The sequence below is a fragment of the Lampris incognitus genome, chromosome 16 (genome assembly GCF_029633865.1).
Source record: "Lampris incognitus isolate fLamInc1 chromosome 16, fLamInc1.hap2, whole genome shotgun sequence".
Classification (NCBI taxonomy): domain Eukaryota; kingdom Metazoa; phylum Chordata; class Actinopteri; order Lampriformes; family Lampridae; genus Lampris; species Lampris incognitus.
This window is the reverse complement of record NC_079226.1, coordinates 6,427,665-6,445,014: the sequence shown is the minus strand read 5'-3', so window position 1 is coordinate 6,445,014 and position 17,350 is coordinate 6,427,665. Positions and strand designations below refer to the sequence as shown.

At 46.9% G+C, this 17,350-nt stretch overlaps 1 protein-coding gene across 1 annotated transcript in view; it reads right to left on the bottom strand.

The window, feature by feature from the left end:
• Positions 1-9,734: 9,734 nt before the first annotated feature.
• LOC130126697 (transcription regulator protein BACH2-like) overlaps positions 9,735-17,350 on the bottom strand; it is a 20,954-nt gene continuing 13,338 nt past the window's right edge. Inside the window, exons 5-6 of the mRNA XM_056296312.1 lie at positions 11,886-12,092; positions 9,735-10,220 (exon numbers count right to left, since the gene is read on the bottom strand). Of these exons, the coding sequence (XP_056152287.1) occupies positions 9,735-10,220; positions 11,886-12,092 (693 nt within the window). The remainder of the gene's footprint in view (positions 10,221-11,885; positions 12,093-17,350) is intronic.

The window sequence follows — 17,350 nt, the reverse complement described above, 5'->3', positions numbered from 1 at the left end:
AACTTTCATTTCATGTAATGGGCCTCCAAAGGGCTCAGCCTTGGACCAGGCCTGGTTTCAGAGAGCCCCTTGGAGGCCCAATATATGAAATGAAAGTTGTCTTTGTGTGTTTGTTTGTTTGTTATTGTTTGCTTGTTTAGTTACCTTTACACATCTCAATCCTGCTGACCATCCAGGGTATTACTACAGGGATGGGGCCTGAGTTGCTTGGGTTAGGTCGGAAAATAATAATAACAATAATCTTTATTTCGGACACACAGCTGGTCCATAGCATACAAGCAATACAATAAAAGAAAACAATACAAAAAAAACCAAAATATTTAGGCCTACATGGCACCCCTACACTCCACAAGCGTGCGTGCACACACACACACACACACACACACACACACACACACACACACACACACACACACACACACACACACACACACACACAACATGTGAGGCATCCCCACACGCACCGTACAACACAGTCAGTTCATAACAGATACAGGCTGTCTCGCCAGTGCTTTTGAAGTCCGGATGTGAAGCGATAGCAGCTTTTCGTAGGGCTGGTTAGAGCCTCTATGATGCTGTTCTCCAACACATCCAGGCGACCCATACAATTGTGCGTTAGCCGTCTTAAAAGTGCATCACATGTAGGCACATCTGAGGACACAAACACCTGACTGGCACTATGCCATCTGGGGACATGAAGCAACAAGCTCATAGCATCATTGTAAGCTCCTCTGAGCCTCTGCATACTTCTCTTCCTGTGAGAAGGCCAGAGATGAGCTGTATACAGAGGTGTTCTACAGGCTCGAAACAATGAACACTTGACATCAACAGAGCACATAGACAACTTCCGAAGCAGCAAATTAGCCTGGGCATAGATTTTACAGCATTGACGGTATATATCTCTGTGATCCATCAGATCATCAAAGAGGACATGTCCAAGATATTCTATTTCCTTGCATTTATCGAGAGGACTATCTGATAACTGAAACAGTGGAAAATTTGATAGCCGGTCCTCTCTAGTTCTGACAATCATGACATTACTTTTTTTGGCGTTATACTTAATGTCATGTCCTTGTCCATACTGCGAGCACACCTTCAGTAGCTGCTGAAGTCCAGCACTATATGGGCTAACTAAAACTAAATCACCAACATACATGAGGTGATTGATGACAGAGCCACCCACAAGACAGCCTGTGTTACACCCATTCAGCTGTCTCGACAGGTCATCCATATACACGTTGAACAAAAAAGGAGACAAAATCCCACCTAGGCGAACCCCATTGCCTACATGGAATGGGGCAGACACATCACATCATTGTCCCATTTAACCTGAAACGTCTGACGAGCATACCAGAAGGCGAAAAGCAAGATCTTGCATTTATTCCAGAAAATAAGCTTCAATGTAGGCTAAAATTACTAGTTTGGTTGTAAATTAGTCAAAAGTAATTGCCTTAAATGATGTTTGTCACTATTTCCACATAAACAGACAAACAATCTAAAGACCTTTCATTTCATGTGTTGGGCCTCCAAAGGGCTCTCTGAAAGTCAGCCTGGGCCAAGGCTGGGTCCATGAAACGTTAAAATTAAAACTTTCGAAGGATTAAACCAAACACATCGTTGGAAAGGTCTCAACCTGTAGAGTAACATTATGTCAGTCTGAGGATTGTAAATGGCTCCTGCTTTGAAATATTGACCTCTGAACCTTGACCTCAGTGCATGTTGGAAGGCTTGTCGTTCAGCAAGAGGGGGCAACAGAGCTGTTGGCTTAAGCCCAAGTGGGGGCACTGTCAAATATGGCCAAATTAATTTTCCCCCATTTAACAATTAGATAATTAAAGTCTGATCACACAAATGTGTGATCATCCCCTTAAACCACCTCTGTGTATTCTCAAATCAGTATTGACAACATCCAATTCTAGGAAATACGCGAATATTCTTAAAAACCACAATTCCATTGAGCCAAGTCATGCAGCTTGATACAAATCAGCACCATAGCGGTAGTAGCACTGTAAATAGGGTTTTAAATATATATATATATATATATATATATATATATATATATATATATATATATATATATGGAATATATCAAGTATTTGCTACAGCCAAACATAATTTACACTGCATTTTGGTGGTTTATTGGGGGGGTGGGGGGCATGCAAATGTTGATGTATTTGGGATATTTTAGCCGGTATTGCAGAAACATGTTTTGTGGTTGTGTTCAGTGTTGGAAACGTTGCATTCCAACAATTTTGGCAAAACCTGAATGACTCTTCGTAATAGCAATCTAAAGATCGTATACATTCATTAAATGAAGATCATGAAATTAAAATTAAAATTTCTCGCTGGAAATGTTACCAAAATGTCCGCGGTGGTGTAGCAGTCTAAGCATCGGCTTTGTGTCGATGCAGTTGCCCACTGGGGGACTGGGGTTCGCGCTCCGGTCTCGTCAGATCCGACTATGGCCGGACTCGATGAAGCAGCAATAATTGACAACGCTGTCTTGGGGAGGGGGGCGGAGTCGGCTTGTGTTTGTCACCTGAATGCGTCTCTGTGCGTGTGGGGAAAAAGCAGTGGTTCGACCTGGAGTCGCCTTGTCCCGGAAGTGGGGAGGCGACTCCTTCCAGACTGCCGGCCGGAGAGATGCAGTTGGTGAACGCATGCAGTACGAGGGTGGGTGTTTGAATTAAAATAGGGATCGATTGGCCACTAAATTGGGGGAAAAATCAGGAATAAATTTAAAAAAAAGAAAGAAATGTTACTGTAAACTACTAATAAGACACGTTAGCCCCTAGCTAACGGGTCTGACCCTTTAGCCGAGCGGTTAGTGACGTCACCTTGTGGTGCAGTACACCCCGTATCGAATCCCGCACCGGGCAAGAAAATAACCCGTTACATTGGTGACAGCGGTGGGATCCGGAAGTGTGCAGATCCTCAGAAGTCTCTTCGGAGCGCGGGAAGAACAAAACGCGAGGGCGCGCTTCCGGGGAGGGTGACGACTGTAAACTACTAATAAGACACGTTAGCCCCTAGCTAGCTAACGGGTCTGACCCTTTAGCCAAGCGGTTAGTGATGTCGCCTTGTGGTGCAGTACACCCCGTATCGAATCCCGCACCGGGCAAGAACATAACCGGTTACACTACCAAAATACGTATTAATGCCGACACCAACTTAAAATACTGCATTTTCCACTGAGAATAAAGGGAACGTCAACTTGTTTTTTTCTTTTTTCCAGACGGAAACTTTTGACAGACGTGGACGTGGGCTCCATAGCTTTAGCGGCGACGTGGATTCCTCGGGGGGTTGGGTCTGGAGTCTTGTACAGGCAGTCCTGGGGTTACGAACGCCCGTACTTACGAACCGGCCTCCGTATAAAGCCCATGTATTCCAAAACCCGAGTTACACACGACGGCTCGTACCAACGACCGGACGGACTACTTCGCGCGACACTCGAAACACTGCGCCGCCGCCGCCATTTTGAGTCGGATCGCGTGAGATTTGTTGCGTGTGTCGTTACATTTCTTCGTGTTTAGCCTCGTAACCATGGTTTCAAAGCGTAACTCCGACGCGAGTGACGGTGACGCGCCGAAGAAAAGGAAAAACGACCACGGCTGAAACGCCAGTGGAAATAATGGAGCGCCCAGACCAGAGAGGTGGGACGCTCTTGTCGTACTTACCCGGGGGGGGGGGCGGCGAGCCCCGCGGGGGCGGGCTGTCGTTTCGGGCGTCGAACGGCCGGCCTCCGCCGGTCGCGACCCGCTCCGGGGACGGTGGCAGGGGGGAGTCTGAAATGTAAGAAACGTTTCTTTAACGTTTTTTAGACCTACGCCAGTAACGAGAGACGATATCAACGAATCACACAACGCAGATGGGAACGGGCGGCAGCGGCCATTTTGTTGAAACAGGAAGAACAACCCAGACTGCAACGCAGGCAGACCGGAAGGGAGGCTTGGTAACTATAGCAACTACAACCACTACTGGCGCTATACACACTTCCTCTCTCTCTCTCTCTGTTATGAACATTGTCACTTCTCCTGTCTCCGTCTTCTGACTACCTTCGCCGGAAGCTACAGGGGAACCGAATTTATTTGGGATCCAGGGCGGAAGTTGGCCGGCGCTGTCCGTCACTGCCTGGTGCTAGCTAGCTAGCTAAACTCCGGAGCAGAACCCAGCACGGTTCAATAGTTCACTTCGTCTGAAAATGGCGAGGACACCGTCTTCTCTCTTTGGAAACACGTTTAATCCTTCTTCACAGCTGCACAAAACGTTGACATAGGTCCCAATATATCACAGTTCTTAGTCATAAATTTTCCTTTCACTTGCGCGGAGCTCCCAATACCGTTCGCGCCACACAACAACTTCCTCATTCGCCCCTCCCTACCAACCAATCAGAGTCCGACCCCAGATCTTGCTCTTAAAGCGGTACACCCTTATTTGCCGACAACACGGTACTGTGGAAGTCGGGAGAAAACAGACGAACAACTCCTCTCTTCGACTACACCCACGCGGACGGCGTTTATCTCCTTATATTCCCCACCCCGCCCAACAACATGGCGCGGCGTCACCATGGCTACGCACTGAGCCCTCGACGTGAACGCGTCAACTTCGTACAAACAACAAGCGACGGTGAATTCCGTAAGTCCACTACAGTACTGTAGTTAGATTTATTATTATTACTGCATGATGTTTTAGGTAACATATAGTGTAACGTGCATGGATAAGTAGACACGTTGGTCCTTGACTAACGGGTCGGACCCTTTAGTCGACTGGTTAACGTTGTCGCTTGCGGAGTGGGAAACGTGGGTTCGCGTCCCGACTGTGGCGGTTCCCGGACTGCCCCCCGACCTCGCTATCATATACTATGACAATCATTTGAGTAGTTGACGCTAGATGTGAACTGTGTGTAACTTCCGAATTACATACAAATTCGCCATAAGAACAGACTCAAAAACCGGAACTCGTTCATAACCCGGGGACTACCTGTATTGTATCAACCATGTGAATAGATGACGGCCTTCTGAACCTACTAGTAGGAGGGGCAGGTCTACTCTAACCCATACCTATGAGGCCGATAACCACTGACCATGCCCAATGAGCTAAAAAAAAAAATCTTGAAAATTTGGTCAAACCAGTCATTTTACAGCTTTGATTTCTTGAAAATACGTCAGTTAATGAACTGAACTCCCTCATCCAGGTCAGTCCCACTCGCTCTGCCACTGAAAGGAACCTGGCACTTCCGCCACAACGGGGCCCTAAGTCACTAGCCAGACTCTTCCCAGACCCGGATGTGGGCCACTTCAGGCAATGATGCGGCACTGATGTTCTTCTTCTGGCCCTGACAAAATGGATGTGAGCGTGAAGTGGTCCACGTGTATAATAGCAAATATGGCCCAAATATGCCAATCAAATGTGAGCCTTTTTGGCAAAGATGTGGTGCTCTGGGCAACATGTAATCTGGATGTGACCCTGAAGTGGCCCGTGTGGTAAATGGTGAAAATGGCCCAAAAATCACAAAACAAATATGGGCCACCTTTGGCAAATATGTGGCACATGCGGCATTGCTATGGGTTAGTTCTGACCCAGATCTGGCAAACAGGAGCAGCCGGTGGTGTAACGAGTTACCAAACTCCTTTCGATCCGATGAGTCCCTCCTCGTCTTTAAGAAGAAGCTAAAGACCCAGCTCTTTCATGAACACCTCCACACCTGATGGTATTAATAAAAAAACAAAACAAAACTCTTCTATGCACCCTGTGCATTGCCTTTGTGCACTGTCTGTTGACATCTACGTCCTATCGGACTTGAACCTAGTTTTTTGGCACTTGCGTTGTCGCCTCCTGACTAGATCCTTGCTTGTGTTGTATTAACTCTCAGATGTACCTCGCTTTGGAGAAAAGCATCTGCTAAATGAAATTGTGAATAGTTAATATAAACTATGAATATGTATTAACTGCTGTGCACCGATGAATGGAGAGTATCTAATGTATCACTGTTATCACACATTTGATAAAGAAATCATATCGCTAATTATAAACAGAAGGCAATTTTACAAAAAAGAATTAAAAAAAACCTATAGACATTTGTACAAACATACTTAATTTTGAATCTAAGTAATTTGAATTTTTCCCTTTGTCACTGGCCAGGATCCATGTTTAATCAGAAAAGCCCACGCAGTATCGAATAGTCTCATGCTTTTTGTTTTATTTCTAAACAGAAATTGCCTCGACAAAATGCTTCTTTCTTTCAAAACACTTGCCTATCAAATATACAAAACACGACGTGTTACACAATATGTACAAAAGAACAAAACCAAAAAGAACAGGCTGATCGAACATTCAGAGATTAAAAAGGGGAAATCAGGAGCGTGGAATCTGTCAGTAACAGTCATGTTGCAGGTACTCAAAAAAAGGACACGTAAAAAATGGCTCACCAAAATCTACAAATACAATGAAATAACCACTGTAAAAAGTTAGAAACACCATCACGTAAACTGCCTACATGTCTATCATACAGTCCGAAGAGGTATGCTGAATAGTCCAGGTAGATAAGTGTCGAGAGTCCTATTGGATCAAAGGAGGCATAAAACAAAAGAAGAAGAAGAAGAAAAAGAAAAGCTCCACCGGTGCCTGGAATTCAACCAAATCTGCACTGGATTTCACCCAAAACCAGGAGTGGCCCCCATCCGTAATGTAAACGCAAATCAGAATCCACCAATTCAGAATAGCTCGCTCGTTTCTCTGTCATTTCAAACTAACTTGACTATTTCACTGCTAAATTAACAAGTTTCATTCCAAAATGCTTCATATCCATTTTGGGAGGAGAAAAACATCTTTCCTGATATTCACTGCTTAGATATAACCCCAATAATTATTAATTTATACAAAAATGAGACAGCCATCTGAGAGATAACTGTACTTGGAGGAAAACGTAGTTTCAGTTAAATCCACCAGGAAGGTAGGTGGATGTGCATTTCAGGTGACTGCTGTGTGATTCGGGGTGGACCCCAGCTGAGACACAATGGAATGTGGGGAAAATAACTTGGGTTCGTGTCGGATGTGGGTACGCCGTCTCTCATCCTGCAGTGCAGGTTTGATTCAAACGACCCTCCGCTCCCTCACCGGAGCACCCGGCCTCTGAAACCTGTAAGGCAATGCACGGAGCTGCACCTGTCACATGTCTGCAGATCGGTCACAAATTACCCATAATTCAAATTTATGAAGAAAAAACAAACTTATCTGCTTTTCAGCTGGAATTAAGTCTCAGTTGGTAGCAATAGCTTTACGAGAAAAATAAAATCAACAACAAAACAGTAACACAAATCTGTAAACATACTCACTCCCCTCCGAGGGTAAATACTCGCATAATTAACAGTTAATAAGGACATTTGTGATGCATAATAATAAAAAAAGACCTAATCGTTCCTCAAATTGTCGATAGTAAGAATATTAACAAAACAAATTTACAGCCATTATCAAACACAGAAGGGATTGCTGGGAATGGGGCAGTGTCCTGCATTTTGTATCCACCCCCACCCCCACCCGACCCACCCATCATCAAAGTAGAAAATAAATAAATTAACATGTTCACATTAATCAATCAAGTTCGGTAAAAAGTCAGCTGACCAGTGTTCTTCAGTGTACTCAGGAGCATTGTTAGTACATTCAGTGGAGCTTCATAATTGGCAATGCTGGATACTGTGGGAAGAAGCTCAGCAATATTGTGATCACAGTCTTCATCAATTCACTTTCAATTCACCCAAGCTGCATTTTCCTTCCAACATTTCCAATCAAGGAGGAAATCACCACAACACCCACGTGCAAGGGATGTTCTCCAAAATGCACGGCCAGTTAACGTTTCTTACTTATGTGAAGGGGACCTCACACCCAACTCATGGGGAAAGCATGAATAAAAAGAAAAAAGGATCAAAATAAATAAAATAAGATTAAAAAAATAAATAGAAGAAAAAAAACAAAATAAAAAAGAAGCCAAATTAGTTCCAGGATGGGTAATAAATACGCCTGTTCTGAATGTCGCGGCTCGGCACAGCGCCGACTCTGCCACGTGCTTCAAAATTGACTTTGGACCGGCGGATGAATTTGGCATCGCCCCCGATCAATAACGCACCGCTGAGAGCTTGTTTGGAGCTGTGCACTTCCCACCAGGCGCCATTCGACAGACGGAAAGCAGAAATGGAAAAATCTGAGCATTTGTGGTCACAAATCTACACGGAGCATGTAAAGAAGTGGTGATTTCGGGGCGTCTTACGCCCCCCCCCCCTACAATTAATTTGTTTGGCTTATGTACAATACAACAACGGTGGAGCAAAATACCTAGTTAAGAGAGAACACTAAATTCTTACTACATAAAAGACGACAAATTACTGGCTCTAAAAAGAGTACTTATGATTTGTATAAGTAAGTGTTAAGTATCTCTTGACGCCATTTTAATCCCGGGGGGCTCAGTGATGAGAAAAGTATTTGGGACTTTAGTTTTAAGTGCCAACGTCAGGGACTTTGTTTCGATCCGATACCCCGCCTCGCCTCTTGGAGGTGTTCGGCGGCGCCATTGCTCATTTTTCTTGACTCACGCAAGACTCGTCCCTTTACTCCTTCCTCTCTTAGCACAGGTGTGAAAAAAAGGCAAAAGGGGAATGTGCAGCGAAAAAAAAAACCCACCGTCTGAGTGAAGGAACAGCTTGAAAAGTGAAGGTTTGACGAATAAAACTTTTGCATAACGCGAGTTCTTTTGACCTTGTCTTCTAATGTACAGTCTTGTTTCTTACAAATAACGGCTTTGGTAACATTTTACTTTAAAGTCCTGTGGCAGTTGACAACCAATCCTGTCACTTGACATGGCAGCTGAACAGGAAGTTGTTTGATATGCAGTTTATAATGGATAGAGTACAGTTCCATGTACACTTGGTGCTCAGCCATCCATCCATCCGTCCTTTATCCACACCGCTTATCCTGCTCTCAGGGTCGCGGCATGCAGGGAGACACCCTGGACAGGCTGCCAGGCCATCGCAGCCCCCCCCCCCCCTAACACACACATACACACACATTCATAACTAGGGACAATTTTAATATGGCCGATTCATCTGACCTACACATCTTTGGACTGTGGGAGGAAACCGGAGCACCCGGAGGAAACCCACACAGACACGGGGAGAACATGCAAACTCCACAGAGAGGACGACCCGGGACGACCCCCAAGGTTGGACTACCCCGGGGCTCGAACCCAGGACCTTCTTGCCGTGAGGCGACCGCGCTAACCACGGTGCCGCCGGTGCTCAGCCGATCAAACACAAACAAGCCTTTACTCCAAACATCACCGCGTGCCATTTATCAGTGCTGATTGTAATGTAATTTACCAAGTGACTACAGGACTGTAAAGTAAAGTGCATGTACGTGTTAAAAGGGACATTCTGAGGAATTCCTGAGTTTAACCTCCCGTGATGCATGATAGAGGGAGGGAAGCAGAGAAGATAGAGAGTGAGAGCTAGAAAAGAGAAAAGAGAGATATGAAAGAGAGAGAGAGACAAAGCTGCCAGTGCTATTGTTGTTGTAATCAGTCCAAAAATACCTGTGAAACAGTATTGCTGATAAGACAACTCTAGTGTCATCATTTACAAAAAAAACAAAAAAAAAAACAACCACAAATTTTACTTCAAATATCAAGGTAGAGACAAATGTGTCTTAGACAAAACCTTTTTCTCCGTTTAAAACCACCACTGTACCTAAGTACAGTCTTGTCTCCTCTGCTCCTCCGTTGTGCATTTCTCAGTCATTTCTTGACAGAAGTCCACCGTTACAGTGGGGCTACATACATCCACACCGGATCCACACTTCGGGGGAGATCCCTGCTCCTCCTGCCCCAGAGCAGGCAACCCCGCCCGGAGTTGCTTCCCTTCCGAACCCCCTTGACCGGGGAACGTATCAGGGGGACTCAGAGTCTTGAGCCGTAGGGAGACAGGTGACCCCGCCCTGCCCTTGCCGTCCTCTGAGGACGGCGATCCGGGGTTGGAGGTGAGGTCGATGCTGGCGGAGACCGTCCCCGGGAGCGTATGGGGGAGGGGGGCATGCGGCCCGGCGCCGCTCTTGTCCTGGCTCCCCTGCGCCTCCCTGCACACCTCCTGGGAGAGGTAGGAGAGGTTCTGCCACAGCTCACCCATACACACTTTCAGCTGGTTGCGCTCGCTCAGCAGCGCCTCCTTCTCGCACACCTGCACAGAAAAAAAATAATATTAATGGAATATTAGATTAATGTTATAATACTCATCGGGGGAAAAAATTAGCAAAAAAAAAAGAAAAAATTCTCTGCCCCCACCCCCACCACTCTTCTCTCCTAACCTCCCCTTCATATTCTCACTTGGTATTGTCCATGTGGTTTCAGTCAAGGTAGGATTTCACAGAAACACCATCAGCAGAGATTCAAGTAAGACGTTCTTTATCTCCTTTAACGTGCTAAAACAAATCAATCTTTAAATAATTTTTTTTAGGTGTTTCTGATGTGTCAGTTTGCTTTTCTGGGTTGTCGGTTAGCTAAAAAAACAACAACAGCCGAGCTAACAGCTGAACTGCTGCAAAAGCGTCTATTTTACAATGTCGGTGTTAAGCTTCCGATCCGGACATGACGTAAATAATACGTAACCTTAGCTACTCCAGTGAAAATGTGCAGTGAAGTGGACCTACGTCCGATTACAAATTTAACACAACAATTGTGGTGTTTGAGATAGGGGATACATGCACACAGCAATCTAAGAAATCCCATAGGGTAATTCCTTTATTTTTTGAGACCTATGATTGGATAACAGGTGAAGTGTAAAGACGTGATTGGTAAAAGGTGATTCCATTACTTTGTATAGGCAGCAGCTGTAGTGTGGTTCAGCTCCGAGGTGTAACGCCGGATGTACAGAGGTGAAATAAAAATGCCATTGGAATCTAAAACACTACTTGAGTCTTTGTCATATACTTGCCTCCAAAGCTCATATATATTATTTCAGTAACACTTTAGTATGGGGAACGCAGTCACCATTAATTAGGTGCTTATTAGCATGCAAATTAGCAACATATTGGCTCTTAATTGGTCATTATTACGTACTCATTAATGCCTTATTCTGCATGGCCTTATTATACAACCAGTAAGCCATTAACTATGAGTTTTCCCTCTATAACCTCAGAAGTGTTGCTTATTAGTAGTACCATCTCAATATGCTTTGCTTAGTATGGCCTTTATAAGGTGGTAGTACCACAAGAAGAGTTATTCTCCCTTACTAACACTTAATGAATATGGTCTGTTCTTACATAACAACACACAGCACTACAAGTGTTCATAGTGTTAAATTACTCTAAATTAAGTTTTTGTTACTTAGAATATGTTCCCCATACTAAAGTGACATCTTGATCATTACTAATTCACTAGTAATTAAGTTTTTGTTACTTAGAATATGTTCCCCATACTAAAGTGACATCTTGATCATTACTAATTCACTAGTAATTAAGTTTTTGTTACTTAGAATATGTTCCCCATACTAAAGTGACATCTTGATCATTACTAATTCACTAGTAATTAAGTTTTTTTATGTTCCCCATACTAAAGTGTTACCATTATTTCTGTAGACACAACAACAACCTCTTATCATTCTGTTCACAACAAAGCACACAACAGTTGTGCTTTGCATCTATGAGACTGTCCTTTTTCTTTAAGTGGTTCGGATTCAAACAGGAGGAGAGTTGAGAGAAGACACAGGAGAAAATCTGGTTTGAGGCCACCCGGAAAAGCAGCTGACTCCTAAGGCAGTGGACTGAACCGCATGGCCATCTCTGAGCACATTTGAATAATTTCAACAGAAACAAGTGTGTGTGTGAGCGGGCCGATCTGACAATACCAGTTTGCGGATCTCGACCTCCAGGTTCTGGATGCAGTCCAGCTTGCGCTTGCGGCAGCGCTGGGCGGCAATGCGGTTTTTGCTGCGTCGGCGCACATCGTGGATGAACTCCAGCTGCTCCGAGGTCAGCTTGTGCATCTTGATGAGGATCTGGAAGTCATTGCGTGGCAGATTGGTGATCTGGTCCACGGGGAAAGGCAGCTTGACCTGACGGACCACAGGACCAGTTAGCTTAAATCAACTAAAACTTTGCCTCACCGGATTATTTGTTGGTTTTATTCTATTTTCCAACAAGACGCATTCCTAGACATTTATTCTGAGACACCGGGACACTGCCGATTCTCGTCCTACCCGATATTAAACAGTGAGAGTAACAGCAGAGTAACAGCAATAGCGACAGCAGTTTTAACTGTAAAACAATAGCAAAGCACAAACAGGCATGAAATAATCAAAAGAAAATAGGGAATTCCCGGTAAGAACAAGAAATGAGTAAGGTGTAAGATTTCAGTTGAACGAGTGTTGTTAGGGAAGTTGTAACAGTTATAGTGTGGCTACACATCCAGTGTTGAATAATAACTTATTACTCATAGGCGGATTGAGACAATGGGCCCTTGGGCACTGACGCGTAACGCACCCCCCCCCCCACCCACCCACCCAAGGCATTGAAGCCAACAGCTCGATAACTAAATTCACCTGTACCTCAACAGGATTTACAGTGCTCATACACACAATTAACACCAACAACACATTAACTAAGACGCAGTCACCTGCAGTTTCCCCTCAGTTTTTCTGGAGGACTTTGGCGCTCTGTTACTGACATAAATGGCGGAGCCCTCTGACTATGCGACAAGAAATGCAAAGTTAATAACAGCGACCTACGGAGGATGCAGTCAACATATGATTGCGCGACATCTTCCGACACCCCGACTCCCCAGGGACATAAGCATGGGTCCTGCTTGTGGACTTCCGATCGTCCCAGATATCCTCCACTCCAAACTCGCCTGGCTCACTGTACCACCCCCATCTGCCAGTGGATTAAAAACTTCCTGACAGACAGGAGGCAGTTCGTGAGGCTGGGGGGAATCACATCCAGCACCCTCTACTCTTCTTCCTCTACACAAATGACTGCGCCTCAGGTGACCCGTATGTTAAACTGCCGAAGTTTGTGGACGACACAACCATCACTGGCCTTATCAGGGATGGTGATGGGTCTGCTTGTAGAAGGGAGGTTGATCAGCTGGCCCTCTAGTACAGCCATAACAACCTGGAGCTGAACACACTCAAAACTGTGGCGATGACTGTGGACTTCAGGAGGAGTCCCCCAACACTGCCCCCCACCACCACCATACTCAACAGCACGGGGTCTACAGTGAAAACCTACAGATTTCTGGGTTCCACAGTCTCCCAGGACCTAAGGTGGGCATCCAACATAAGACACAATCATCAAAAAGGCCCAGCAGAGGATGTACTTTCTCTGCCAGCTCAACAAGTTCAACCTGCCCCAGGAACTGATGATTCAGGTCTACACTGCAATAACCCAGTCTGTCCTCTGCACATCCATCACTGTCTGGTTTGGTTCGGCCACCAAACAGGACAGGGACGGACTACAACGGACAGTTAGGTCTGCAGAGAAAACCACCGGTGCCAACCTGCACCTCCACCAAGGGCTTATATACCTCCTGACTCAGGAAACAGACAGGCAACATCACTGCAGACCCTTCACACCCTGGTCACAACCTGTTCCAACTCCTCCCCTCTGGTAGGCGCTACAGAGCACTGTACCCCGAATACGGTAATACAGCCATGCTGTTACTGAGCGAAAATATATTATCGTTACTGTCCATTGCACACATACTGTCCATTGCATCCACTGCACGTCGTCCGTCTTGGGAGAGAGATCCCTCCTCTGTTGCGCTCCCTGAGGTTTCCTCCTATTTTTCTCCCCGTTGAAGGTTTTGTTTTAGGGAGTTGCTCCTTATCCGACGCGAGGGTCTAAGGACCGGATGTTGTGTTGCCGTAAAGCCCCTCGAGTCAAGTTTGTGATTTGTGATATTGGGCCATACAAATAAAACTGACTTGAACCTGACTGTTCTTATTAAGGACATTGTGGCGCTTCGTCCGCTAGGTGTCGCCACACATCCACCTATTAACCGCACTAGCAGCTTTGACAGTGATTCTAATGAGAGAAAACAAGACAGCTTTGTCGCCCAAACTGGCTTAAAGGTTTTGTGTGAGAACACTTCCGATATCACAACGGTTTCCTCGAGAAGATCCCACTCGTTTAATCTGCATATTGTGGCGATTAGTAAACGCATCATTGCCCCGTTTCCCCTCGGGGATGAATGAAGTATTGTGATTCGGATTATTGAAAGTGTTCGTTTATCTTTCCATCTATATCAAGTCTGCCAGTGTGTGTATCAGTCTGGTCGTGTGCATGTATTTGTGGTGTGTGTTGTACCTGGATACTCATGTGTGAGTAACTGGCTGTTTACACGTATACATGTGGATAAAGGAGCATCAGCCTATCTCGCTATGTATCTATCGTCTTACATTTGCCTAATTGTGTGTTTACGCCAGTTCCTCGTCAATTAATATCTTGTAACGAATATCGGAGGCTAGCCAGGAACCGCCGCAGCCGGGACGCGAACCCGGGTCGCCCGCACCACGGGGGACTGCGCTAACCAATCGACTAAAGGGTCGGACTGGTTCCCGTGACTGGCAAGAGCAGGGGGACGATAGACCATCCATCCATCCATCCATCCATTATCCCACCCGCTTACCCTGCTCCCCGGGTCGCGGGGGATGCTGGAGCCTATCCCAGCAGTCATTGAGCGCCAGGCGGGGAGACACCCCGGACAGGCTTCCAGACCATCGCACAGGGCCGAGACGATAGACCGACTCTGCTAATCCAGAACTCCCAACTGTACAGGGTCGCTACGCGATATGTTATTGTTTCATTGATTGTTAAAAGCCGCAGATGGCACGGAACCAGAAGACAGCGTCCTTAATCCTCTCTAAAGGAAGAATTAGCGGGAGCATCTATCAAAGCTCGCAACACCTCTCTCTACCCGGACTCATGTGTCCCCTCAGTCCTACCACCGATATGAAGAAAACAGCATGGGATCCTTAGAAGAGACCCCTTAGAAGAGACCCCTTAGAAGAGACCCCTGCTCTTCATTCAGGTACAGTAATGTGTTTGTCCTCACGGCGGTGGTGAGCCGAGCCGGTGTTTAGGACGGTGTGCGAGGATGAGATCATCCAGAGCTCTGACCGACAATGGAGGAAGGGGAAGGAGAAGTAGGAGGGCTCTCTAAGTCTCCCTCTCTCTCTCCCTCTCTCTCTCTCTCCCTCTTTGATAGACCTCTATAAATAGCTCCACGGCTCCCACCAGACACATAATAAGGTTAGAATGACAGAGTGAGCCTTACACAGTCATAAATCCCCCCCGTCTTTCTACCTCGCCCTCCCTCCAACTCCCTCTCTCTCTCATTCCCCTACACATGCTCTCTCCTCCACCCCCCCCACCCCCCCTCCCGATCTGGTTTCTATTTGTACCTGCCACAGGTCCGCTGAGAGGCTCGTCCCTCGAGAACATAGTGGACTTTTTCTGTCTTTGCACCTGTGAGTTGTTTCCAGAGAGTACAGGGGCTTCGCTGGGTCTGTCAATGGTGGACACTGGTGGTAGTGTGTCTGTGTGTGTGTGTGTGTGTCGAGGGGGGGGTGACTTGGGGGTTAGTTGTGCGATTCAGAGGAACAGATGGTAAAGGGGACCTAGAGAGGAGACCTTCCACCTGGCTACAGGGTGTCCTGGGGTGTGTGTGTCCACTTGCTGGGTGAAACAAGTGGGTCAGGGTGAAGAAACTGGGACACACACACACACACACACACACACACACACATACTTTGAAGCAATACAAAATTAGAAAACAGGCCTCATTACACATTTATGCAAACCTCCAGAACAGACCACACACCGACACACAGAGTTAATGCTTAGACTTAATCGCATGTTTGTTTTTTCTAAGTTCGGGTTGGGGCCCGAATTCGGGTCATGGAAATATTAAAGGATCAGGAACAATTTATTGTCATCTCATTCATGTTCTTGTGTACACTAGAGAGAAAAAATGTCCTTTCTCCCAGCCCACAGCAATGCAACACAAAAAACAAAAACAGACATACATCCAAAACCTCTCAAAACGACACCATCAAAGACTGTCGGAACCGCCGGTCTGCATGGGCTAGCAGTTAGCTTAGCCTGCCCCGCTTCCGCGTCCTGTCAGACCGCCCTCGGTGTTATCGGAACCGCCGGTCTGCATGGGCTAGCAGTTAGCTTAGCCTGCCCCGCTTCCGCGTCCTGTCAGACCTCCCTCGGTGTTATCGGAACCGCCGGTCTGCATGGGCTAGCATTTAGCTTAGCCTGCCCCGCTTCCGCGTCCTGTCAGACCGCCCTCGGTGTTATCGGAACCGCCGGTCTGTATGGGCTAGCAGTTAGCTTAGCCTGCCCCGCTTCCGCGTCCTGTCAGACCTCCCTCGGTGTTACCGGAACCGCCGGTCTGCATGGGCTAGCAGTTAGCTTAGCCTGCCCCGCTTCCGCGTCCTGTCAAACCACCCTCGTTGTTATCGGAACTGCTGGTCTGCATGGGCTAGCAGTTAGCTTAGCCTGCCCCGCTTCCGCGTCCTGTCAAACCACCCTCGTTGTTATCGGAACTGCCGGTCTGAATGGGCTAGCAGTTAGCTTAGCCTGCCCCGCTTCCGCATCCTGTCAGACCGCCCTCGGTGTTATCAGAACCGCCGGTCTGCATGGGCTAGCAGTTAGCTTAGCCTGCCCCGCTTCCGCGTCCTGTCAGACCACCGCCGGTCTGCATGGGCTAGCAGTTAGCTTAGCCTGCCCTGCTTCCGTGTCCTGTCAGACCGCTCTCGGTGTTATCGGAACCGCCGGTCTGCATGGGCTAGCAGTTAGCTTAGCCTGCCCCGCTTCCGCGTCCTGTCAGACCGCCCTCGGTGTTATCGGAACCACTGGTCTGCATGGGCTAGCAGTTAGCTTAGCCTGCCCCGCTTCCGCGTCCTGTCAGACCGCCCTCGGTGTTTCCTCTTCGGGCACAGCTCCGGTAAGGGCTGTGGTCTTTGGGCCCACAGGACGCAGCAGACCAGCTCCCTCAGCCGACCAGCGCCAGCTCTCCCAGCCGGACACCTTCGACCCACTTCCCCGCAGTCCACACGACGACACAAACACAGACGCAGACGAAAACACTGCACAATCAACACTAGGCGAGGCCGCCGCCAGACCCCCCTTGGTGTTATCAGAACTGCTGGTCTGCATGGGCTAGCAGTTAGCTTAGCATGCCCCGCTGTCCCAGCCGATCCAACACCAGCCCTCCCAGCCGTCAAACGAAATTGATGATCACAGACATAAATCCTCGTAACACAAACTCAGATGTAGACGTGGACAAAGACACCGCATAGTC